The sequence below is a fragment of the Musa acuminata genome, chromosome BXJ3-6 (genome assembly GCF_036884655.1).
Source record: "Musa acuminata AAA Group cultivar baxijiao chromosome BXJ3-6, Cavendish_Baxijiao_AAA, whole genome shotgun sequence".
Taxonomy (NCBI): domain Eukaryota; kingdom Viridiplantae; phylum Streptophyta; class Magnoliopsida; order Zingiberales; family Musaceae; genus Musa; species Musa acuminata.
Window position 1 is genome coordinate 17794953 of NC_088354.1, and position 22146 is coordinate 17817098.

Consider the following 22146-nt stretch of genomic DNA (forward strand, 5'->3'; position numbering starts at 1 on the left):
CATTATTGTTTGCTGGTTTAATGAATCTTCAATGTAAAAGAAGAAAAAAGAAAACAAAGTACACTATGCATGAGGCTCCCACCAATGTGGGTTCTAGGGAGGGCAAATGTTTTGCAACCTGATCCCTGTCAACAGATAGTTGTCTGTCTTAAACCCTGATGACCCAGATAGCAAAAATAGCAACTTTATTGTTCATATGTCATCAAGGCAACTAGAAATTGCTCTAAAAGACAATAGCATGTCAATCTCACTAATAAAAAGCACAATCCCGTCTGAGTTGTAATAATCTTCACCAAGGCAAAGTAATCACAAAGGAACCCACTCTTCATAAACTCTCACATGCTGACATAATTGAAAGGGCCCAAGAAGAATTTGGAAAACAAGTGCACAAAGTTTTAAAGTATCAATATAAATCTATGAAGACAATTTGCACTACACATGAACACAAAACCCAAAAAAAATGCAAAGATAACCATCGTATTTTACCATCTGCAGATAATACCTTTTCAAGGCATGATCAAGATCCTGTAAAATATTTATATTTTCTTTACTCCTTTCAATCCTCTGATTAAGATCCAAAATCTGAAAATCAGTGCACAACAATATTTACATATTAACAAGACATTTTGCATCGAACACAGTAGAATACCAGAAATCAAAAGAACATATCATGGTGAACAATGACTCAATATAAACTCTGAAGGAATGAAGCTTAAAAGGGACAAGCTAATAAGAAAAGTATAGGAACAATGATTGATGTAGGATGAGAAGCAACGGACTTCTTTCAATGATAGAGAGGTAAAGAGTGAAAAAAGAAAAAGAGATAATAATACAAAGATAATAGAAAAAAAAGGATAACTACCATACTCTCTCTGGTTGAAGAAGCAAACTCCCAGGATAAAGGCTTCGCACCTCCGCACATCTCACACATAAACGATGGAATCATACCATCAGAGACATAATTATGGCCTCACACTACTCACACACAAGGTGGGAAAAGAACACGGTTCATTGATTCATTTTTTATTGATCTATTACAATGTTTTAGTCCCTTTTATAGGCTAAAGTACAAAGATAAAAAGGAAATTACAGAAATAAGAAAATTACAATCACATCAAATCCAATCTATTCCTTCCATTGAAGAAGATAATATTCTTGACTTGATTTGAGGGATAACCTTCTTTCCTTGATTATATTATTGATTGATAAACTTTCATCTCTGTAAAGATAAATATTTAAGATCACCAATCAAAATTTATAATCTTCAATCAAAAATGAATTTGATTTCTTCTAATTTTTCTGTATTTCTTTCCTTTTCCTTCGCCTTGAGTAGATGTTGCCATGTGACAATTTATGACAAATGCAAAATATCTCAAAACTAATAAATTTTATTCAAATAACATATAAACTAAATTACTCCTACATCAATGACTGTTTGATTCCATGTTTCAGCTTTAAGACAAAAGGCCTCAAAAGAAATAAAAGTCAACATCCTTAATTCTTTTACACTATGAATCTCTTTGGTCAAATACCTCTCACTCTTCCACAAACAATGCTCAGCAGTCAGCACCATCTAACTTTCCCAACAAATACTTCGCACTCTAGCTGATGGATCCTACACTACAAGACCTTTTACACCTGATGAGATTCATTCAATTATCAAGCAAATGGGCATGGGTAAAGGCTTCGGGCTTGATGGCTTCACAGTGGAGTTTTACAAGAAATATTGGCCTCACTTAAACTCTTCCATCCTTAATGCTTTTAGTGATTTTCATGCTCATGCTGGCCTTCCCACTAGCCGGGGAACAACTTTCCTTATTTTTATACCTGGAAAACCCAATCCAAATAGAGTTAATAACTTTGGCCTCATTGCATTATCACATTTTGCAATGTGATCTACAATATCCTTGCTAAGACCCTCGCCAACCATGTCAGACCCCTCCTTAACAATCTTATTCATCAAGAACAATCAACGCTTATTATGGGAACAAGTATCCAAGACAACATTGTTATTGCTACCAAGTTAATACATTCTCTCGACAAGTCGAAGGTTAAAGATGCCTTAATTCTAATTAAGCTTGATCTTGAGAAAGCTTTGACAAAGTAGCTTGGAGTGCCATCAGTAACATGCTTAAATACTTCAGTTTCCCCGCCTTGATTCATCAAATGGATCCAATCGTACAATTCCTTTCCCTTGTTCTCTTGTAGAATAATAGGGAGGGTTCCAAGTGGTTCAAAAGTGCCCAAGGTATTGGACAGGGGACCCTATTTTCCCCTACCACTCTGTCATGGTCCAACAATACCTAATTCTACTCATCAACTCTTTGCAGATCAAAAGAAAATTACTCCTTTCGGCCTGAAAGGCATTAAAATCACTCATTTCATGTTTGTTGGCGACATTCTCATTTCCATTAGGGGAACAAGAAGTCTTGCCTGAAGATCCTTAAAGCCCTTGACCTTTTCACTTCTTATAATCTCAAAGTTGATAGTGCTAAATCTGAAATCCTAATCCCGAAGAACTGTCCCCCGAGTATCAAACATCTTAAGTCTAATACTTTAGGGTTCAAGAAGGGCCACAATCCTCCCAAGTATCTTGGGGCATATATTTGCCCCTAGCAAACTTTTCGAAAGATATCAGTGTGAGCTAGTTGACAAAGTCCTTTACAAAATTTATGGCTGGCAAAAGGGCATCATTGCACAAGTGTGCACTAGTTTGTCTAATTTTTCACTCCTCGGCTTAAGATAATTGAGCAAGCAGGAGATGACCATCAACCAAAAGCAATTGATGATTAAAGATTTTTTTTTCTTTTTTCTCTCTTTTGGGTTCTCCCCTTCCCTTCCATTCCTCTTCCCGTCCTTCCTGGCATAAAAAAGCTTCATACCTTGCTAAAGCATTACAATCTTCTTTTTTTTACTTTTTAGTCTCTTTTTTGGCATGTTTAAGTGAGGACTAATTTAATTTGTGTCAAAAGGAGTCATACTCAGGACCATGGAATTTCCTGTATTAATTATTTTTTAGATCTTGAAATTTTTTTAATATTGCTTTCTGTGATGGGCTGTCTTACTATCTATCACCTAAACAATTAACTCTTGGTCAACTATTTGTGCCTACAATTTTCTGAAAACATTAAATTATATGTTCTATCTTGTCATATATTTGGAGCATATGTTTCCAATAATAATTGTTCAAGAAATCTCATGCAAAAAAAGGAAAACACCATTCCCATCTTGAGCCCAGCAATGAATGGAAAATCAAGCTACTTCTCTTTTTGAGGTTGTGTAGAATAGAGGTACAACAAATATATAAGCTAGAAAATAAGCTTGATATTAAAACACATGTCGAAAACTGAATAATGGTGGCGAGTTCTAGCACCTCAAATTTGTTCTCATTAAGCATATGCAATGGGCATTCATGTGACTCTCTGTGAAGTAATATGTTATCAGGACAACTGGAACTCAAATGGTGTAGACCCTACAAAAATATAAAAGTTATTCCTCCAATAAGTTTGATGTAGGCCTGACAACATGAAGATAAAAGAATGTAGCTAATTAAGTTTTGCATTGACACATAATAGAAACTAAAAGAAACAAAAGAACCAAAGAATATGACATAGAATTGAAAGTTTCTACGAGCAAGCATAGGAGAATCCAGGTGGTCCATACAATTATATCACTAACATATCATGAGTGAAGCAAGCCCAAATTTGTTGAGGTTGCTCATGATTCCCATTTTTGAACATAACAAACATTTTGTGATTTGACACTATTAAGCTTTCAAGGTTTTAATGACCAAATAAGATGAATTTCAAAATGAAAGCCCACATAATGGACAATTGATATCGTTGAACAACTCAAGTCCACTAAAAGAAGTATCAAGCAAAAGCTATGAGATCTAAGTTGAAATGCGGAGCTCAATAATTCAGTTTCATGTTTACCAGTGATTGTGATTTGCAGAACTCTGTATGACGTACTATTGATATTCTCAATTCTTGATTAGGCCCTAAAGATCCCTAGAATTTGACCCCTATTAGCATAGCTGCTGAAACCCTTTCACCAATTCTCTGATTTAATGGTTCCAGTCAATTGGCTATGACTATTTGTACCAACAGCCAAAAGCCTTCTTGTGGAGTACTTGAGGGGTTTTGATAGGGTTTTTGCCAACCCTTTCAAGCCTGAAAATCTAAGATAAGAGCTTAGTGTCTTCAGCCCCAAGTTGAGAATTGGAGCATTAATTTTGATATCTTTAACTTGTTAGAGCTTCAAAGAGATTGTAAACTTCCAAGGATTGGCACTTGATCCTGCAAAGAGCATCAATGCAAATGAGTTGGTCTTCACCAGTGAGGATGAGCAATATCATGCCAAATGCCTCAACATGGAGGATCCTTAGAAGTATACATAAGCCCATTGGCAGAACAAACATAAACTTGGCGTCACTTCTTTTCTCCCAGTCTCTTGCATGCTTCAATACTTCCATTTTCCTATATGATTGTTCGAGGTATGTTTGCATTCTTACGTATTTGTACTTTCAAATGTCCAATTTGCCCTTTTGAACTTTTGAGATAAAACTTAACAGATCCAGCCCCCAAAATGTTACAAACTACATTGTGTCTTCATTTATTTACTATAAATAACTCTTGGCACACAGTCCAAAACACTCAAAATCTGATCTCTACACTCACATAAACTTTCTTTAACCAATAAAAATTGTATGTGAATTTTTCTCTTTTCCCTTTATTTTTATCAAGTATTTAGTTAATAAACATCTTAACTTCCTTACAAGAAACCAATCATCTTTGATGCTTGTTTCTGCTTAATCATACAGCTACAAAGTTCTATGGCATAGCTTTCAAGTTCAATTCCATTATAAATTTTGCAAACCAACTATTTCTTTTGCTCTTATAAAAGATTCAAAACTTGATTTCCCATTCATTAGGTTTTATGAGTTCCTAAAGGACTTTTATTTAGCTAGTAAAGTCTCTTTTTTTTTCCAAAGACACCATTAAGTCCCACATCCTCACCTGTTGTATCATTACTTTATGTAAGTTGCTCCTATGGAATAAAATTCTTAATCACATCATTAATTTTAAACTTGAACATTGGTTTACCTGTACGGATTTCTTCATAGATCCTGCAAAAATAACTCCATCAATCACAATATCTTCTACACAATCCTTTCACCTTTGTTTAATCCTATCTTGGTTTCTCTTTCTTTATTTTAGCCAGCACATGTGTATCTTTATCAATGTCTTCTTTTAACATTGGGAGCCTAACAGCATCACCATTGAATTCCATGATGATTCAACATACATTCTCTATACTTCATTATATCCCATCTTCTACACCACCGAATTCTGGAGTATCCTTGATGCATAATGTAATGTCCTTTTAATTGTCATCACGAATGGAAAAGGTGGGTTGTGTTAGGTAGTTGACAGTCAACATGGGAACATGTAAATAAATATCATGAACAGAAGTCTTTATTGGATTTAAAGCATAAGTATTCAGAAAAGAAAAATTCCGCTAAGGGTGAGTATGAAAATTACTTTCAAAAGCTAAAAGACGAAAAAAAAGTTCAAAATTGCACAACTTTTAATGACAAACTAGGGAATAGGGATACCAATAACTAACATAATCTAGGACATGCTAATTTCAAAAAACATGCAAATAAACAAAAAGAATTGTATGGGCATACTATAACAAACATTATCAAAGTCACTTCCATCATTTTTGGTATAAGTCATGGAAAATCATAATTTTGTTAAAGCAACAAGCATTGTTTGCCTCTTCTCTTGGATAAAAAATATAATTTAGTAAGTCAACAAGCTGTGGACCCTATAAAAGAAGAATAGATTGATACATGATCTAGTAACAAACACAAAATACCAGTAGTGGTCAAGTACCATGAGTGATGCAAGTTGTAAAAGCATAGAACTAAGATGTTTGATATTTAAAACATGGGAGACAAACAGACTATTAATGTCATACTAAGGTGCAAACCAAGCAGAATTTTGTTGTAATATTAAGGTATATTGTGTGAGAGAGAAAGAGAGATAGAGAGTGATCCAAATGTTGAAAGATTGCAGAAAATTCTTAATTATGGAAGAACCGAAGGTCATATTCACACTGCTTATTGAAAATCCCACCCATTACTGGATGGATCATGGAATTGAACAAGCAACAAAGATAAAAAAAGGTCCTCAAAGAGGGATTTAAAAAGCGTTAGGCGCTAAAAGACACCAAGGTCTCAAAATGCCCAAGGCACTAGGCGCTCGTTCGAGCGAAGCGAGATGCTCTAAAATATTAAAATATAAAAATTATATAATATAATTGATAAATATGATTATATAAATAAAAATATGATATTAAATTAAAAAGATCTAAAGTATCAAGTCACATTATCCCAGTGATTTAAATAGGCGCCCAAGCGCTCGCCTAAGTGCTCAGGCAAGGTGAGGCAAGGCCCGAGCGCCTCGTGGGTGGACTAGCGACACGCTTCAATGAGGTGCCACCTGGGCGCTCGTTTGAACCCAGGCGTCGGGCACCTTGGGCGAGCGCCCAGATCAAATAAAGCAATCGAACCAGACTAAAAAAGTATGATTCGATTAAATAGCGGTTAGTTGGTTTAATTGAACCAACTAACCAGTTTCTTATCTGTAATAGCCACTCTTGCACACCCATGCGACCCCAAGCCAACCCTAGCATTGCTTCTGCCTTCATCGCTGAAGCTTTCTGTCGTTGCCTCCTCCGTCGATGCTTTCTACCGCTACCTCCACCGTAGACATAGCAGACCGAGCCTTTCTTTATCGCTGACGGACAAGTCCAACGGCCTAGCAAGAGCTCATAGCTTCCTTCCGTCGTCGCTCCGTGTGCAATTCCTTCTACCGTCGAGGGAGAGGACTACAGGTTCCTTTGCCACTGACAGACGCCCTCTAGAGCTTTTGCTGCTGCCGCTTGCAGCTTCCTCCGTTGTTGCGGTTATCTTAAATTGAATCCTCCGCAGCTTCCTTCATCACTGCTACCTTCTCCTTCCCCACTTTCCACTATTAGTGACACTTTTATCCCCCTCTGTTATTGTTAACAGTTCTTTTCTCCCTGTAACTACTATTAACAGTAAATAATATATTGTTAATAGTAGATTGTTAACCACTGTACAAAGTAATTTCTATTTACTAGATTGATAATATACTATTTAGATTTTAACACTGCTAATCTTTGTTTATTTAAAATTATTATTAGGGTTTCATGATAAATGGCAAGTGTACAAAGCAATTCATTAGATTCTTCAAAAAATTCAAGAAAGGATCCTGCCTAGAAATACAATTATCTAAAGGATCCTAAAGATCCTAATGTAGCTATTTGCATCTTTTGTGATAAGAATATTAGAGGTGATATTTTTGGTACAAAACAACATCTAACAAGAAATTTTAAGAATGCAACAACCTACAATAAGTGTCCACCTGATGTAAAAGAAAAGCTGCTGGCATATATGAATGAAAAAAATACAAAAGAATGAATCTTATGGAATTTTACCAAAGGATAATGTTAAATATATCAGAGATCATAATGAAGAAGATTATTCTGAAAGTGTCAATCCAAGTGAGAAAAGAGTATGTAACAGGAAAGAAAAAGAAGCCATAGTTATTAAGAAGGGTAAAACGGGACCGATGGACTTATATATGTATCAAGGATCACAAAAGCAACAAGGGTAAATAGGAGCAAAATTAAGACAACAAGATATAAGTAATGCTTGTGAGAAAGAAATGAGGGGAAGAACAATTAAGCACATTGCTCACTTCTTCTATCAGGCTAGCCTTCCACTTAGTACAACTCGTTTAGACAATTTTAAGAAAATGATTGAAGCTATTGGAAGATATGATGGGAGATTAAAACCTTCAAGTTATTATGACGAGTTTCATTACTGAAAAAAAAAGTTGGATTATACAAATAACTTATTAAAGGGCCACAAAGAATTACAAGTAAAACATGATTGTTATATTATGTCAGATGCTTAGATCAACAGGAGACATAGGAGTATTATTAATTTTATGATTAACTGTTCTTTACGAACCATGTTTGTGAAGTCAATATATGCATCATTTTTTATGAAATCTGGAGAAAAAATATATATGATTTACTTAACAAGTTTGTGGAAGAAATTGGTGAATAAAATGTTGTCCAAGTTGTAACCGACAATGAAAGAAATTGTGTTAGTTGGTAAGATTTATCTTTTGATTTTTTTAATCTTTTAATTACTTTATCTCCAATTTGAATGAAGAATTATATGACTCCTAAGTCTTATCAATTTTATTATCCTTTGTCTTAGATAAATTACTCGAAACAAAAAACAACACTTATATGACTCAATTTGCGACACACGGTGATTTAAAAAGCGCTAGGCACCAAAAGGCTCCAAGGTGCAAAAACGCTAGCGCTCGCCCGAGCAAAACAAGGCGCTAAAATATAAAAATATATAAATTAATTACTAAATATAATTATTTAAATAAAAATATGATATTAAATTAAAAAAATCTTATAGAATCACATTATCACATTAGCAAAAAATCTCAAAATTCAAAACAATAACAATAATTTTAAATAAATAAAATTTAGCAGCATTAAAATTAAAATAATATATTATTAATCTAATAAATAAAAAAATATTGTTACTAGTATCAAGGTCTACAATAACGTACAGTACCGGTGTTTCGAGGTTGGTTCGGTACGGTACGATACCGTGTACCGAGTGATACACCTAATTTAGGGTGTAAAACACATCGAAAATACCTGAAAATAAAAAAAAATTATGAAAGGGTTTTTAAGTTAGAAATAAATATAGTAATAGTATAAGTTTAGCAAAATCAATGTAAATTAGACAAGGTAGACAATACCGAATGATACCGCCCGGTACGAGCGATACGTACATACCGGTACGTGGACCGCCCGCAACAGGGTGGAACGTTTAAAAGCGCCCCGTATCGGACGATACAGGGTAATATCGGGCGGCAACGGTCGAAATTTCGACCGTTACCACCCGACACAACTCGATAACGGTCGAAATCGACCGTTACTACACTATAATAGTGCTACAGTGCTCTAACGATCAAATTGACAGTTGGAGCCCTTTCTCATAGTATTTAAACCCTTCTTCTTCCCTATTTCACTTCATTATATTCTCATGCTCTCTTAAACTATATTAAACTCTTTTTTATCTCCTAAACTCTATAAAACAACGATTTGTGAATTCAATCGAGGCTAATTTGAAAAGATTAAGAGGACGAACATTCTAATCAAGAGGTATATATTCTCTTTCTTTAATTGGAGAATAATTAAGATCTTTAATATTATGATTAGTGTGTTTCATACATATTAAATATTGAACAATATTTATGATGCTGTGATTAGTCATTTTAATGATGATTTAATCAAAATTTGTTCGATTTTATGTCAATTTAATGTGTTTAATACATACTAGGGTGTTTGTCATGTTTATAGTGTCGAAAGAGAAGTAATTAGTGAAAAATTAACTATGTTAATCACATAATTAATGTATCTAATAATGATTTTATCATAATTTGAATCATATTGGATCAAAATTATATATTTAATGTTTCTTTTATATGTTTGACATATATATGACGGTAAAATAGGTTTAATTAGGTTTTATTAAAGTTATTTATTGCTACGATTAGTCATTTTAATGATGATTTTAATCAAAATTTGTTCAATTTTATATCAATTCAATGTGTTTAATACCTACTAGGGTGTTTGCTATGTTTATGGTGTTGAAAGAGAAATAATTAGTGAAAAATTAATATGTTAATCATGTAATTAGTGCATCTAATGATGATTTTATTATAATTTGAATCATATTTGATCAAAATTATATATTTAATGTTTCTTTTATGGGTTTGACATATATATGAAGACAAAATAGGTTTAATTAGGTTTTATTAAAGTTATTTAATGCTGCGATTAGTCATTTTAATGATGATTTAATCGAAATTTGTTCGATTTGATGTCAATTCAATATGTTTAATATCTATTAAAGTGTTTGTCATGTTTATAGTGTTGAAAAAGAAATAATTAGTGAAAAATTAACTATATTAATCCTGTAATTAGTGTATCTAATGATGATTTTATCATAATTTAAATTATATTAGATCAAAATTACATATTTAATGTTTCTTTTATGTGTTTGGCATATATATGATGGTAAAATATGTTTAATTAGGTTTTATTAAAATTATTTAATGCTACGATTAGTGATTTTTTATCGATATTTAGTCAATTTAATATGTTTATACTTTATAGTTTATTTGATTTAAATTTGGTAGGATCATGGCACTAAAGGAACAACCACATGATAATGTATGAGTTCATACCCGAAAGATAGATGGGAACCGTCACCATTGGCAATGTATTTATTGTGACTACATTGGCAAGGGTAGAAGAATAACTCGGGTGAAAATGCATTTAGCAGGCGGGTATCCTGATGTTGCAAAATGCAAGAAGGTTCCGACGAAGATCCGTAAATTATTTCAAAGCAAGCTACGACAAGCAAAGGAAGATACATTAAAAAAGAAGGCAAGGGTTAAGGAAGAATATGACAGGGCTATACAGGAACTAGTTTATGATCAGTATGAGGATTGCAACGATCAAATCGACCCGGATCTCATAGCTAGGATTCATGCATCATTGGAGCATTAGTATACGGTCGATAAAGCAATGAGGCATTGACGACCTGACTCACAATTGGAGCATGGCAGTGGTAGTGGAATCCAGAGGTCGGCCAGCATGAGGCAACCAACTGCTCCTTCTCAGTTAGGCCGAACTAATAGCATGAGGTATGGTGAACTCCGTGGTTTTATGAGAGGTCTTGGCAGGAGGTCCGCACCATATATTATTGATATTGATCCGCAAGCCTATCCCCCACAAATAGCGAAACAGACACGGATTAACGATGCATACACAAAAGAAAAAAAAACCGGATATTGGGAAGGCAATCTCAAAATGGTTCAACTTCCACAGGATTCTAACCAACACAGCCCAAGGTCCATATTATCATAGCATGATCTCTTCTATTTAAAAGTCTGGCACGTGGATCCAACCTCCAACACCGAAGGAGATTTACAGCGTGTACTTAGATGAGGAGGTAGTAGAACTAAAGGATTGGATCAAATCTTTCAAGAGGCAATGGGACGAATATGGGGTGACACTAATGTGTGACAATTAGATAGGACCAACAAGAATGAGTATCAACTTTCTTGTTTATTGCAATAGAAGAGTAGTATTTCATAAGTCCGTTAATGCTTCTGAAAAGATTCAAGATGCAAACTACATTGAGAGCTTGATAGACACTATAGTAGAGGAGATTGGATCATAGTATGTTGTCCAAATAATAACCGACAATGGAGCGAATTTCAAAAAGGCCGGTTTGCAATTGATAGAAAAAAGAAAAAGTTTGTTTTGGACTCCATGTGCAACTCCTTGCATAGATCTAATGCTAAAGGATATTGGTGAGTTGGATGTGGTCAAGAATTATGTAGCTCGAGCACAATCAATTACAAAGTTTATATATAATCATCATTGGGTCCACGCTTTAATGCAAAAGTATGTAAACGGTGAGATCCTCCGACCTGGAATTACTCGGTTTGCTACCAATTTTATTGCATTAAAGTCATTACAGCAAAAAAGGCATGGCTTAAAGGCAATGGTCACCTGACAAAAATGGTTTGAATCCAGATATTCGAAATTGAGCGATAGAAAGAAGATAGAAAAGTCCATTCTTTCCTCTAGATTTTGGGAGACTACGGTAAAAATCATAAAAGGTGTGGAACCACTTTATATTGTCCTCCGTAAGGTTAATATGGACAAGCGTCCACAGATGTCGTATCTTAAATATATGCTGATTTCAGCAAGGGAGGAGGTCAGGAGAGCATTCAAAGATGATTTTAAGGCCGACCAATATGTATGGATCATTGATCATCAGACCGAAGTTCATATGGATCAAGATATCCATAATGCCGGTAAATTCATATTCAGAAAATTTTAATTTATTATTATTCAAATAATAAAAAATCATACTAACAAAATTATGTCTTGCAGCGTACTATCTAAACCTGGTAATTCAATATCGATATGTTCTCGGAACGTAAAATGATTTCCTAACGACATTGCGAAATGTTATATTTCAGCTTTAGCCAAACACTACTGATGAAGCCGATGCTCTTATGGAGGGTTGGTTACTTCGAAAAACAGTTAGTTCATTCTCCGACGTTGTAGCTGCATCGTGTCGGTACACTATGGATCCTGGTGACAAAAAGTTATACATATTGATTATCAATTATATTTAATGTTAATTATTTGTTATGCTAATAAAATCTTATTTATATCTTTTTGCAATCGAGTGGTGGCTACAATTTAGAGGGGATGCACCACATTTAAGGAAGGTTGTCGTTTGTGTACTTTCACAGACAACAACATCCAGTGGTTGCGAACGTAATTGGTCAACGTTTGCATTGATTAATACGAAGGTCCGCAACAAACTCTCCTACAGACGGTTAGAGAAACTAGTATATGTCCCTTATAACATGCGGCTAAGATTGCGATGTGCTGAGTTGGATAAGGAGCCAAAGGAACCATATATTGATCCCATTGACCTCCAATTCTACAACGAAGATTCAAAGCCAATGTTAGATTGGGTTGAAGCAACAGAGAACCAAGAGGATCCTCTCCTTGATAAGGCGAGAGATCCTCAGCGTCCTTCACGTTTTATCACCGAGGCAATAGAAGAAAAAAAAGCACAACCCCAACAGGTGAAAAATCCCCCTCGATTACAACGTGGCAGGAGTCAAACAACATCGAGTCAAACTGCTTGAGGAACTACAGACACCCAACGGTCATAGTCGTCCGCCCAGCGTGCAAAGGCAAAGGGGAAGGCAGTAGTATCAGTGTTAGAAAGAATCGAGTCGGGCAACGAGACACCTTCACAATCACATTCAGCAACTCGCTCGGTCCAGAGACATGACAGCAACACGGACAACAGTGCCTCGACGGATGATGGCGGTGATGCCGGGCAGTCGTTGGTCTCATCTACACAACTTGAGGGTGGTGCATGGACTGAGGAACAATATTTTACACATGCCACCCAAGATTCAGATCATGGAACTCGACAAGGTACTGGTCAAGTTTATGCGCGGAAGGGGAAGGGGAAGGTAGTGGATGAATTTGAGCAGATGCGACAGAGCCTACATGATATAGACAAAGAAAGAAGCTCATCGTATTCACAATCATCGTATTATGGAGAATCATACGGGCAACAACAGTATGATGATAGTTGGTCATCCTTCTCTGAGCAACAGTATGATACAGAGCAGCAAATCAGTAGCGAAACTAGAAGCTCTGAAATTCACTAATATATGCCTTAAGAGCTGACTCGGACAAATATGATTCATGACGATCAGCCTACGATCAACACCACAATGATGCATCAATGGCATACAGTGTATCAATACACTATATCATGGGATCAATTTCATGATTGGGTCCAACAAACAAATCATATATGTATAGGATCGAGGACCCCGATCCGCCACCCGTGGAGGCCCGTCGTTCGTTTTGGTGGTAGAATAAAAAATCAGGTATATCTACATATGTGATTATTTAATTCATTTGAATTTTAGAGTTTATATTGTAACAAAATAGTCTAACAATTCAAATGATTTTTCTGTAGATATTTCAATATTTACAGAAGGACAATCCATAACGGACTGAAATACGAACCTTGAATAAGACTTCCTCAAAGCCCGAAAAATATATGTGATACTATTCTTCCTCCACCCTTGTCAATGTAGTCACAATAAATACATTATCAATGATGACGATTCTCATCTATCTTTCGGGCATAAACCCATGCATCATCATGTGGCTGTTCCTTTGGTGCCATGATCCTACCAAATTTAAATCAAATAAACTATACAGTATAAAAATATTAAATTGACCAAATATCGATCAAAAATCATTAATCGCAGCATTAAATAACTTTAATAAAACCTAATTAAACCTATTTTACCATCATATATATGTCAAACATATAAAAGAAACATTAAATATATAATTTTGATCCAATATAATTTAAATTATAATAAAATCATCATTAGATACACTAATTACATGATTAACATAGTTAATTTTCCATTAATTACTTCTCTTTCAACACTATAAACATGACAAACACCCTAATAGGTATTAAACGCATTAAATTGACATAAAATCGAACAAATTTCGATTAAATCATCATTAAAATGATTAATCGCAGCATTAAATAACTTTAATAAAACCTAATTAAACCTATTTTACCATCATATATATGTTAAACACATAAAAGAAACATTAAATATGTAATTTTGATCCAATATGATTAAAATTCTGATAAATCATCATTAGATATACTAATTACATGATTAACATAGTTAATTTTTCACTAATTACTTCTCTTTCAACACTATAAACATGGCAAACACTCTAATAGGTATTAAACATATTGAATTGACATAAAATCAAACAAATTTCGATTAAATCATCTTTAAAATAACTAATCGTAACATCATAAATATTTTTCAATATTTAATATGCATGAAACACACTAATCATAATATTAAAGATCTTAATTACTCTCTAATTAAAGAAAGAGAATACATACCACTTGATTAGAAAGTTCTTCCTCTTAATCTTCCCAAATTAGCCTCGATTGAATTCATAAATCGTTGTTTTGTAGAGTTTTGGAGAGAAAAAAAAGTTTGAGATAGTTTAAGAGAGTATGAGAATCTAATGGAGTGACATAGGGAAAAAGAAGGATTTAAATACTATGAGAAAGGGCTCCAACGGTCAATTTGATCGTTGGAGCACTGTAGCATTGTTATAGTGCGATAACGGTCAATTTCGATTGTTACCGAGTTGTGCGGGGCGGTAACGATCGAAATTTCGACCGTTACCGCCTGATATTACTCTGTATCATTCAATGTGGGGCGCTTTTAAACATTCCGCCCAGTTGCGGGCGGTCCGCGTACCGGTATGCCGTCGGACTGGTATGTATTGCCCGTACCGGGCGGTATCATTCGGTATTGTCTACCTTGACTAGTATACAGTTAACAATATACTATTAGCAGTATACTGTTGAGTCGATGTGAGTAGAGGGAGTAAGAGTAGCAATAGCGGCAATGGCAACGGGAGCGGGAGCGAGAGCGACGATTGTGGCGAGCAGCGACAACAGCGATAGTGGCAGCAGCGGCAACGAGCAACGAACAGCGACAACGGTGTAAGAGTAAGATTGAGGCTACTGACTAAGAGAAGCAGCAGTGGTAGCAGGAGCGAGAGCGGGAGCGGCGAAAGTGACAACGACAGCAGCAACAGCAACGACAGTGCAGCAGCAACGGAGAGCAGCAACAATGAAGACAGGCAACGATAGCGGAGAGAGGCAACGACAGTAGAGAGGAAATGTCAACGGTAGAATCGCAAGCAAGGTTAGGGTTGGAGAAGTCGTGAGAGGGATGTTGGGAGGCTGATATCGGTGCTTTAGTTAGTTCAATCGAACCAACTGAAGCACTAGAGACCGAACCAAACGTAAAACACTAGTTCGGTCGCCTGGTTTAACCAGGGCGCTCGCCCGAAGCGCCCGACGCTTGGGCTCGAGCGAGCGCCTAGGCAGCGCCTCTTTGAAGCGAGGCCCTCGGGGCTCGCCTCGCCCGAGCACCTATTGAAATCGTGACATATTGCATTAATTTAATATTGAAGGATATTGAAAAGATTCTTAAAATCAAGAAGACTTTAGAAAAGGCAATCTTTGTCATTGGATTTCTCTATAATCATAATGGGGTTTTTAATATAATGAGAGAATTCATAGATAGTAGGGAATTGGTGAGATAAGGTGTCACTCGATTTGTTACTTTCTTCTTCACATTACAAAGCATACATCTTCAAAAACATAACCTAAGAAACATATTTACCTCGAAGAAATGGATGACAAGCAAATGGGAAAAAAAACGAAAGGCAAAAAGGCCAGTGATATCATTTTAATGTCATCCTTTTGGAAGCTTATAGTTTATATATTAAAAGTAATAGACCCTCTTGTTCGAGTCCTTCGATTGACGAATAATGAAAATAAACTTGCAATGGGATATATTTATGAGGCTATGAATAGAGCAAAGGAGACGATTCAAAAGTCTTTTAATGGAAATGAAGAAAAGTATAAGAAAATAATTGCAATCATTGACGAAAGTTGGAGTTGTCAACTTCATCGCCCATTACATGCAACAGGAGATATTATTTGACCCCAAAATTCTTTTATACGATCACCTCTATTGGGTTTGATGCATAAGTTCCAAATGGGTTATATCAGTGCATTACAAGATTGGTTCCAAGCCTTGAGGTATAAGATAAGATCATATATAAATTATCTTTATATAAAAATGTCGATGGTCCCTTTAAAATTCCAATGACAGTTCAATCTAGGACAATGACATCTCCAAGTATTAATAAATTGATATAATCAATTTTATCTATAGTATGTTACTATGTTATTTCTAATAATAAAATAAATTTTATAGTTGAATGGTGGAGTCTATTAGGAAATTCTACCTCGAACTTACAACAATTGGCTATCAAAATTTTTAGTTTGATATGTAGTGTTACGAGTTATAAGCGAAACTAGAGTCTTTGAGCATGTAAAGATCACAAAATATTTTTATTTCAATTAATCTATTCCGTTTTAGATAGATGTATCAATATATTTTCAAATTATATGATATGACAGATTCACTCAAAAAGAAGAAATCGGTTGGAGCATCAATAATTACATTATTTTGTTTTTATATAAAATATAATCAAGCATTGAAGGTTTGTTATGATTTGCAAAATAGCATTGATCCAATCTCATTACAAGACATTGATGATTCAAATGATTGGTTGGTGAAAGAAATGGGTGAGATCTTACAAGATACCGAAGACAAGCTTGTCTTTGAAGATGACAGTTTGATATTGGAAGATGTGACAAGAGCCTCGGGTGTTAAAGAATTACAAATATATATAAGACAGATGACGAAGGGAAGAATGAGGGCAAAAGCCTCAAGTTCATCTCCTGCTATTATTGAAGATGATGAAACATATTTTGACGAATAATGATGAGAGGAAGAGAAGGATGATGATATGTTTGAAAATGACGATATTGATTATGATGAATGAATTTAATGCAAAACTTTATTATTTTAAGTCTTTTGACATTTTTGTTATTAGAAGATGGATAATGTGACTTGGTACTTTAGATCTTTCTAACTTAATGTCATATTTTTTATTTATATAATCATATTTATCAATCGTATTATATATTTTTATATTTCAGAGTGCCTCGCTTTGCTTGGGTGAGCGTCTAGCACCTTGGACATTTTGAGACCTTAGCAACTATTGCTTTTTAAATCACTGTATTATCCGTCTTCTAATAATAAAAATGTTACATGATTCAAAGCAATAAAGTTTTACATCAAATTCAATCATTATCATAATCAACATCGTCATTCTCAAACATATCATCTTTCTCTTTCGCTCGTTCATCTTCATCAAAATATATTTTCTCCTCTTCAACAATAGCAGGAGACGAACTTGAGATTCTTGCACTCATTTTTACCTTCATCATCTACCTTGTATAAGTCTGCAACTCTCTAACACGTGAAGCTCTTGCCACATCTCCCCATGTCAAGCTGTCATCTTCAAATACATGCTCATCTTTGGCATCTTGCAAGTTCACATTCATTTCCCCAACCAACCACTCATTTGAATAATCAATGTCTTGTAATGAAATTGGATTAATGTTATTTCATGATTCATGATGAGCCTTCAATACTTTATTATGATTTATATAAACCAGATCATGTAATCTTTGATGCTCTAACTGATTTTCTCACTTTACGTGAATCTATCATATCATATAATTTAAAAATATATTAATACATCTATCTAAAAAAGAATAGAATAATTAACAAAAATATTCTGTGATCCTTACATGCTCAAAGGCACTCTAGTTTCACTCACAATTTGCTACACTACAAGTCAAACTAAGAATTTTGATAATCAATTGCTAGAAGTTCGATGTGAAATTTCCAAATAAACTTTCATCATTCAACTACAAAATTTACTTTATTATTAACAATAACACACTAAACATGAAATTAATTATATAAATTTATAAATACATGGGGATATAATTGTCCTAGATCGACCTGTCATTCGAATTCCAAAAAGACCATCGACATTCTTATATAAAGATAATTCACGTATGATCTTATCTTGTACCTCAGGACTTGGAACTAACCTTGCAGTGCACTTATATAACTCATTTACAACTTCTATATTAAACTCAATGGAGGTGTTCTCATAAAAGACTTTTGAGTTCAAATAATATCCTGCTACATGTAATGGAGAATAAAATTGATAATTCCATCTTTCGTCAATGATTGCAAATATTTTCTTATATTTTTCTTCATTTCCATCAAAAGATTTTTGAATTGTCTTCTTTTCTCTATCTGTAACCTCATAAATATATCTTATTGTAGGTTTTTTTTCATTATCCGCCAACCAAAGGACTCGAACAAGAGGGCACATTACCTTTAATGTATAAACTATAAGATTCCAAAAGGATAGCATTAAGATAATATCATCGGCTCTCTTACCTTTCGCTTATTTTGCCCATTTGCTTGTCACTCATTTCTTCGAGGTAAACAAATTTATAAGGTTATATTTTTACGATGTATGCTTTGTAATGTCAAGAAGAAAGTAGCAAATCAGATGACACCATATCTCACCAACTCCTTATTGCTTATGAATTCTCTCATCATATTTAAAACTCCAATATAATTATAGAAAAATCCAACGACAAAGATTACCCTTTTTAAAGTCTTCTTGATGTAAGGAATCTTTTCAATATCCTCCAATATTAAATCAATGCAATGCGCCGCAAATTGAGTTCAATATAAGTGTTGTTTTTTCGCTTCAAGTAATTTACCTAAAACAAAAGATAACAAAATTGATAAAACTTAGGTGTTTTATAGTTCTTTCATTCAAATTAGAGACAAAGTAATTAAAAGATTAAAAAATTCGAAAGATAAATCTTATCAAGTAACACATAGTTGCTTCTATTATCGGTTATAACTTGGACAATATTTTGTTCACCAACTTCTTTTATAAGCTTATTAAGCAACTCATATATCTTTTCTCCAGATTTCATAAAAGATGATGTATCTATTGACTTCACAAACATAGTTCCTAAAGAATAATTGATCATAAAATTAATTATCCTCTTATGTCTCCTGTCGGTCCAAGCATCGGACATAATAAAGCAAACATGTTTTACCCATGATTCTTTATGACCCTTTAATAAGTTATTTGTATAATCCAACTCTTTTTTTAATAATGGAACTCGCAACTCATAATAACTTGAAGGTTTTAATCCCCCACTATATCTTCCAATAGCTTCAATCATCTCTTTAAAATTGTCTAAACGACAAGTACTAAGGGAAAGGCCAGCATGATAGAAGAAGTGAGCAATATGTTGAATTGTTCTTCCCCTTATTTCCTTACCACAAACATCACTTATATTTGTTTGTCTTAATTTTACTCCTGCTTGCCCTTGTTAATCCTGTGATCCGTGGTACATATATAAGTTCATCGGCCCCTTTTCACCCTTCTTAAAAACTATGTTTTCTTTTCTTTTTCTATCAAATACCCTTTTCCCACTTGGATTGACATTTTTTTAATAATCTTTTTCTTCTTCATCTCTAATATGTTCAACATTATCCTCGAGTAAAATCTTATAAGATTTATTCTTATGCATATTTTTTTTAGTCATATAAGTTAGCAACTCTTCTTTTACATCAGGTGAATACTACGTGCATGTCGATGCATTATTAAAGTTCCCTACTTGATGCTGCTTTGCACGTGGGTCGATGGGTTTTGCAAGTATAATAGTATGTAGCTTAGTTGGTTCAATCAAACCAACTAGCTATTGTTCAACTGAACCAGACTTAATAGTGCTTTGTTTGAAACGAGCACTTGCCCGAGGCGCTCGACGCTTGGGTTCTGGTGAGCACCCAGGCGACGCTTCACTGAAGTGCACTACTTGGTCGAGGCTTGAGGCACTCGAGCCACACCTCGCCTCACCCAAGCATCTAAGCAAGTACCTGGGCGCCTATTTAAACCCTTGTCCTCGAGTCAACAAAAACTATATTGCAAAGAATGTCTCAGTGCTTCAGGTTCCAAACAACATTAGATGTGGATAGCTAAGCATCACTCGAAAAAAAGCTGATTACCTCTCTCCTAACAAGCTACCAAGCACCAATAGGAAAAAAATGAAAAGAAAAGGGGAATAATCAGTAATAGGATCCCAAGAAGTCTCATCTTTAAACACTATACATGACATGAAAAAAAAAGAAAATGGAAATAAGGGGAAAAAATAACTCAATATCACACATTATGGTACAAGCTGAATCTGCTGAAGTTTAAACTCGGATGTCAGAAGGAGGAAAGTTCAGATCTCAGCAGGCTGAAAATAAACGAGAAAATAACAAACCTGCGAATCGAAAAATTTCAACGAACAAGTCAATGCTTCAAGATCACCATCCAGTTGGACCAAATCTGCAACACTCCAAAGTAGTTAAAGCAACAACTCAAACAGAAGTAGAAAGTAAAAACCTAGAATAAGTTACCTCCAGTAACCATTCTCGTGAGCGTCTCAACTTCACTGGAAATATTGGTGTTCTCCTCCTCTGCTGAGCATATCTCCTTCTTCAGTTGTTCCATGTATGACTCTGCAACAACGAGCAGAACTGACAAGAATGGAAGAGGTCACAAGTAAACAAAGTTACATGTAATAGTCCATGCTTGTTTCCCAAGAATAAACCCAGGGCATACCTAATGCACAAGGCTCCCGCCAATGCGGGGTCTGTGGAGGGCCACTATACGCAGTCTTACTTTGAAGTATTTAGAGAGATTGTTTCAATAATATTTACGAATAAAAATAATGAAGATACAATCTATTAAAATACAAAACAAATGCACTTTACAGAAACAAAACAAGCAAGGTGCAATCAAAGAAAGTGTGACATCACATATTTACGTTATTTTTAATTTTTATACCCAAAAATGCAGTTGACAATCAATATCAGATAAAATGAAAAGAAAAAGAAAAAAGAACCGTCTTTTAAAACTCATGGTATATGTAACACATACTTGAATTCTTGACAAATTAGAAGCAAAAGAATTATCTTGCCTAAATCATCAATCCCTAGAGACGCAATATTTTGTTCCTCCGCCTCCGACCGCTTAAACATTTCCTGAAATATTGGATAGTAAAACCGAATTAAGCATCGTTTACCGTATTGCAAGCATTGATACAAGCAGAATGGCCGTTGTAGTAAAATTTGAAAATGGAAACAAGAAAAAGAGGGGACCTGGAGATCAGAGGAGCAATCGTCTAACTTGTTCGTATCAACCGACGAGGCATCGGACGAGCCGAAGAGCCTCATTTGCATCTCGGAGACCACCTTTAAGCGACTTCAAATTTTCGATTTCGAGACGAAAGAACGGAGGCAGCATCATCCACCAACGAATAATTGGGAAGAAGAATGCCATTAACAAGGATCAAGACTCGCTATAACACCGAATTCCTCACCTTCGAATGTCCTCCAGGTCGACCGGTTCCATCCGAGACTCCTCCGACGATATTAGGGTTTCCGCCATGGACGCTTTCGCTTCTCTTTCTCTCTCCCTCCCAACCTCGATTTCAAAAGAACCGGTGGGGAGGGGCGGTTGTCGGATCTATTTCCAGATTGGATCCAATCCGAACCCGAATTAGCTTCCAACTCGGGTTTCTTATTATCCTGATTGAAGGCGACTTTATCCCGATTATAAATCCGAAACATACATGGTTTTACATAAATATCCTTTTTAGAATTCCGGAAATAGCATATTTGCCTATACATATATTAATATTGCAAATATATCAAAAGGAAAATTTACACTTTTAAATATTTGATATATATACCACCAGTTAAACATCCATTCCATAAACTTAACTATTTATAAATTACACATCATGATTAT

At 34.8% G+C, this 22146-nt stretch overlaps 1 protein-coding gene across 1 annotated transcript in view; it reads right to left on the minus strand.

Moving 5' to 3' along the window:
• Positions 1 to 21864, minus strand: part of LOC135640659 (uncharacterized) — a 30706-nt gene extending 8842 nt beyond the window's left edge. Inside the window, exons 1-7 of the mRNA XM_065155337.1 lie at positions 21716 to 21864; positions 21495 to 21597; positions 21314 to 21377; positions 20751 to 20852; positions 20615 to 20679; positions 3374 to 3472; positions 503 to 582 (exon numbers count right to left, since the gene is read on the minus strand). Of these exons, the coding sequence (XP_065011409.1) occupies positions 503 to 582; positions 3374 to 3472; positions 20615 to 20679; positions 20751 to 20852; positions 21314 to 21377; positions 21495 to 21597; positions 21716 to 21783 (581 nt within the window). The 5' untranslated portion in view covers positions 21784 to 21864. The remainder of the gene's footprint in view (positions 1 to 502; positions 583 to 3373; positions 3473 to 20614; positions 20680 to 20750; positions 20853 to 21313; positions 21378 to 21494; positions 21598 to 21715) is intronic.
• Between the last annotated feature and the right edge of the window lie 282 nt (positions 21865 to 22146).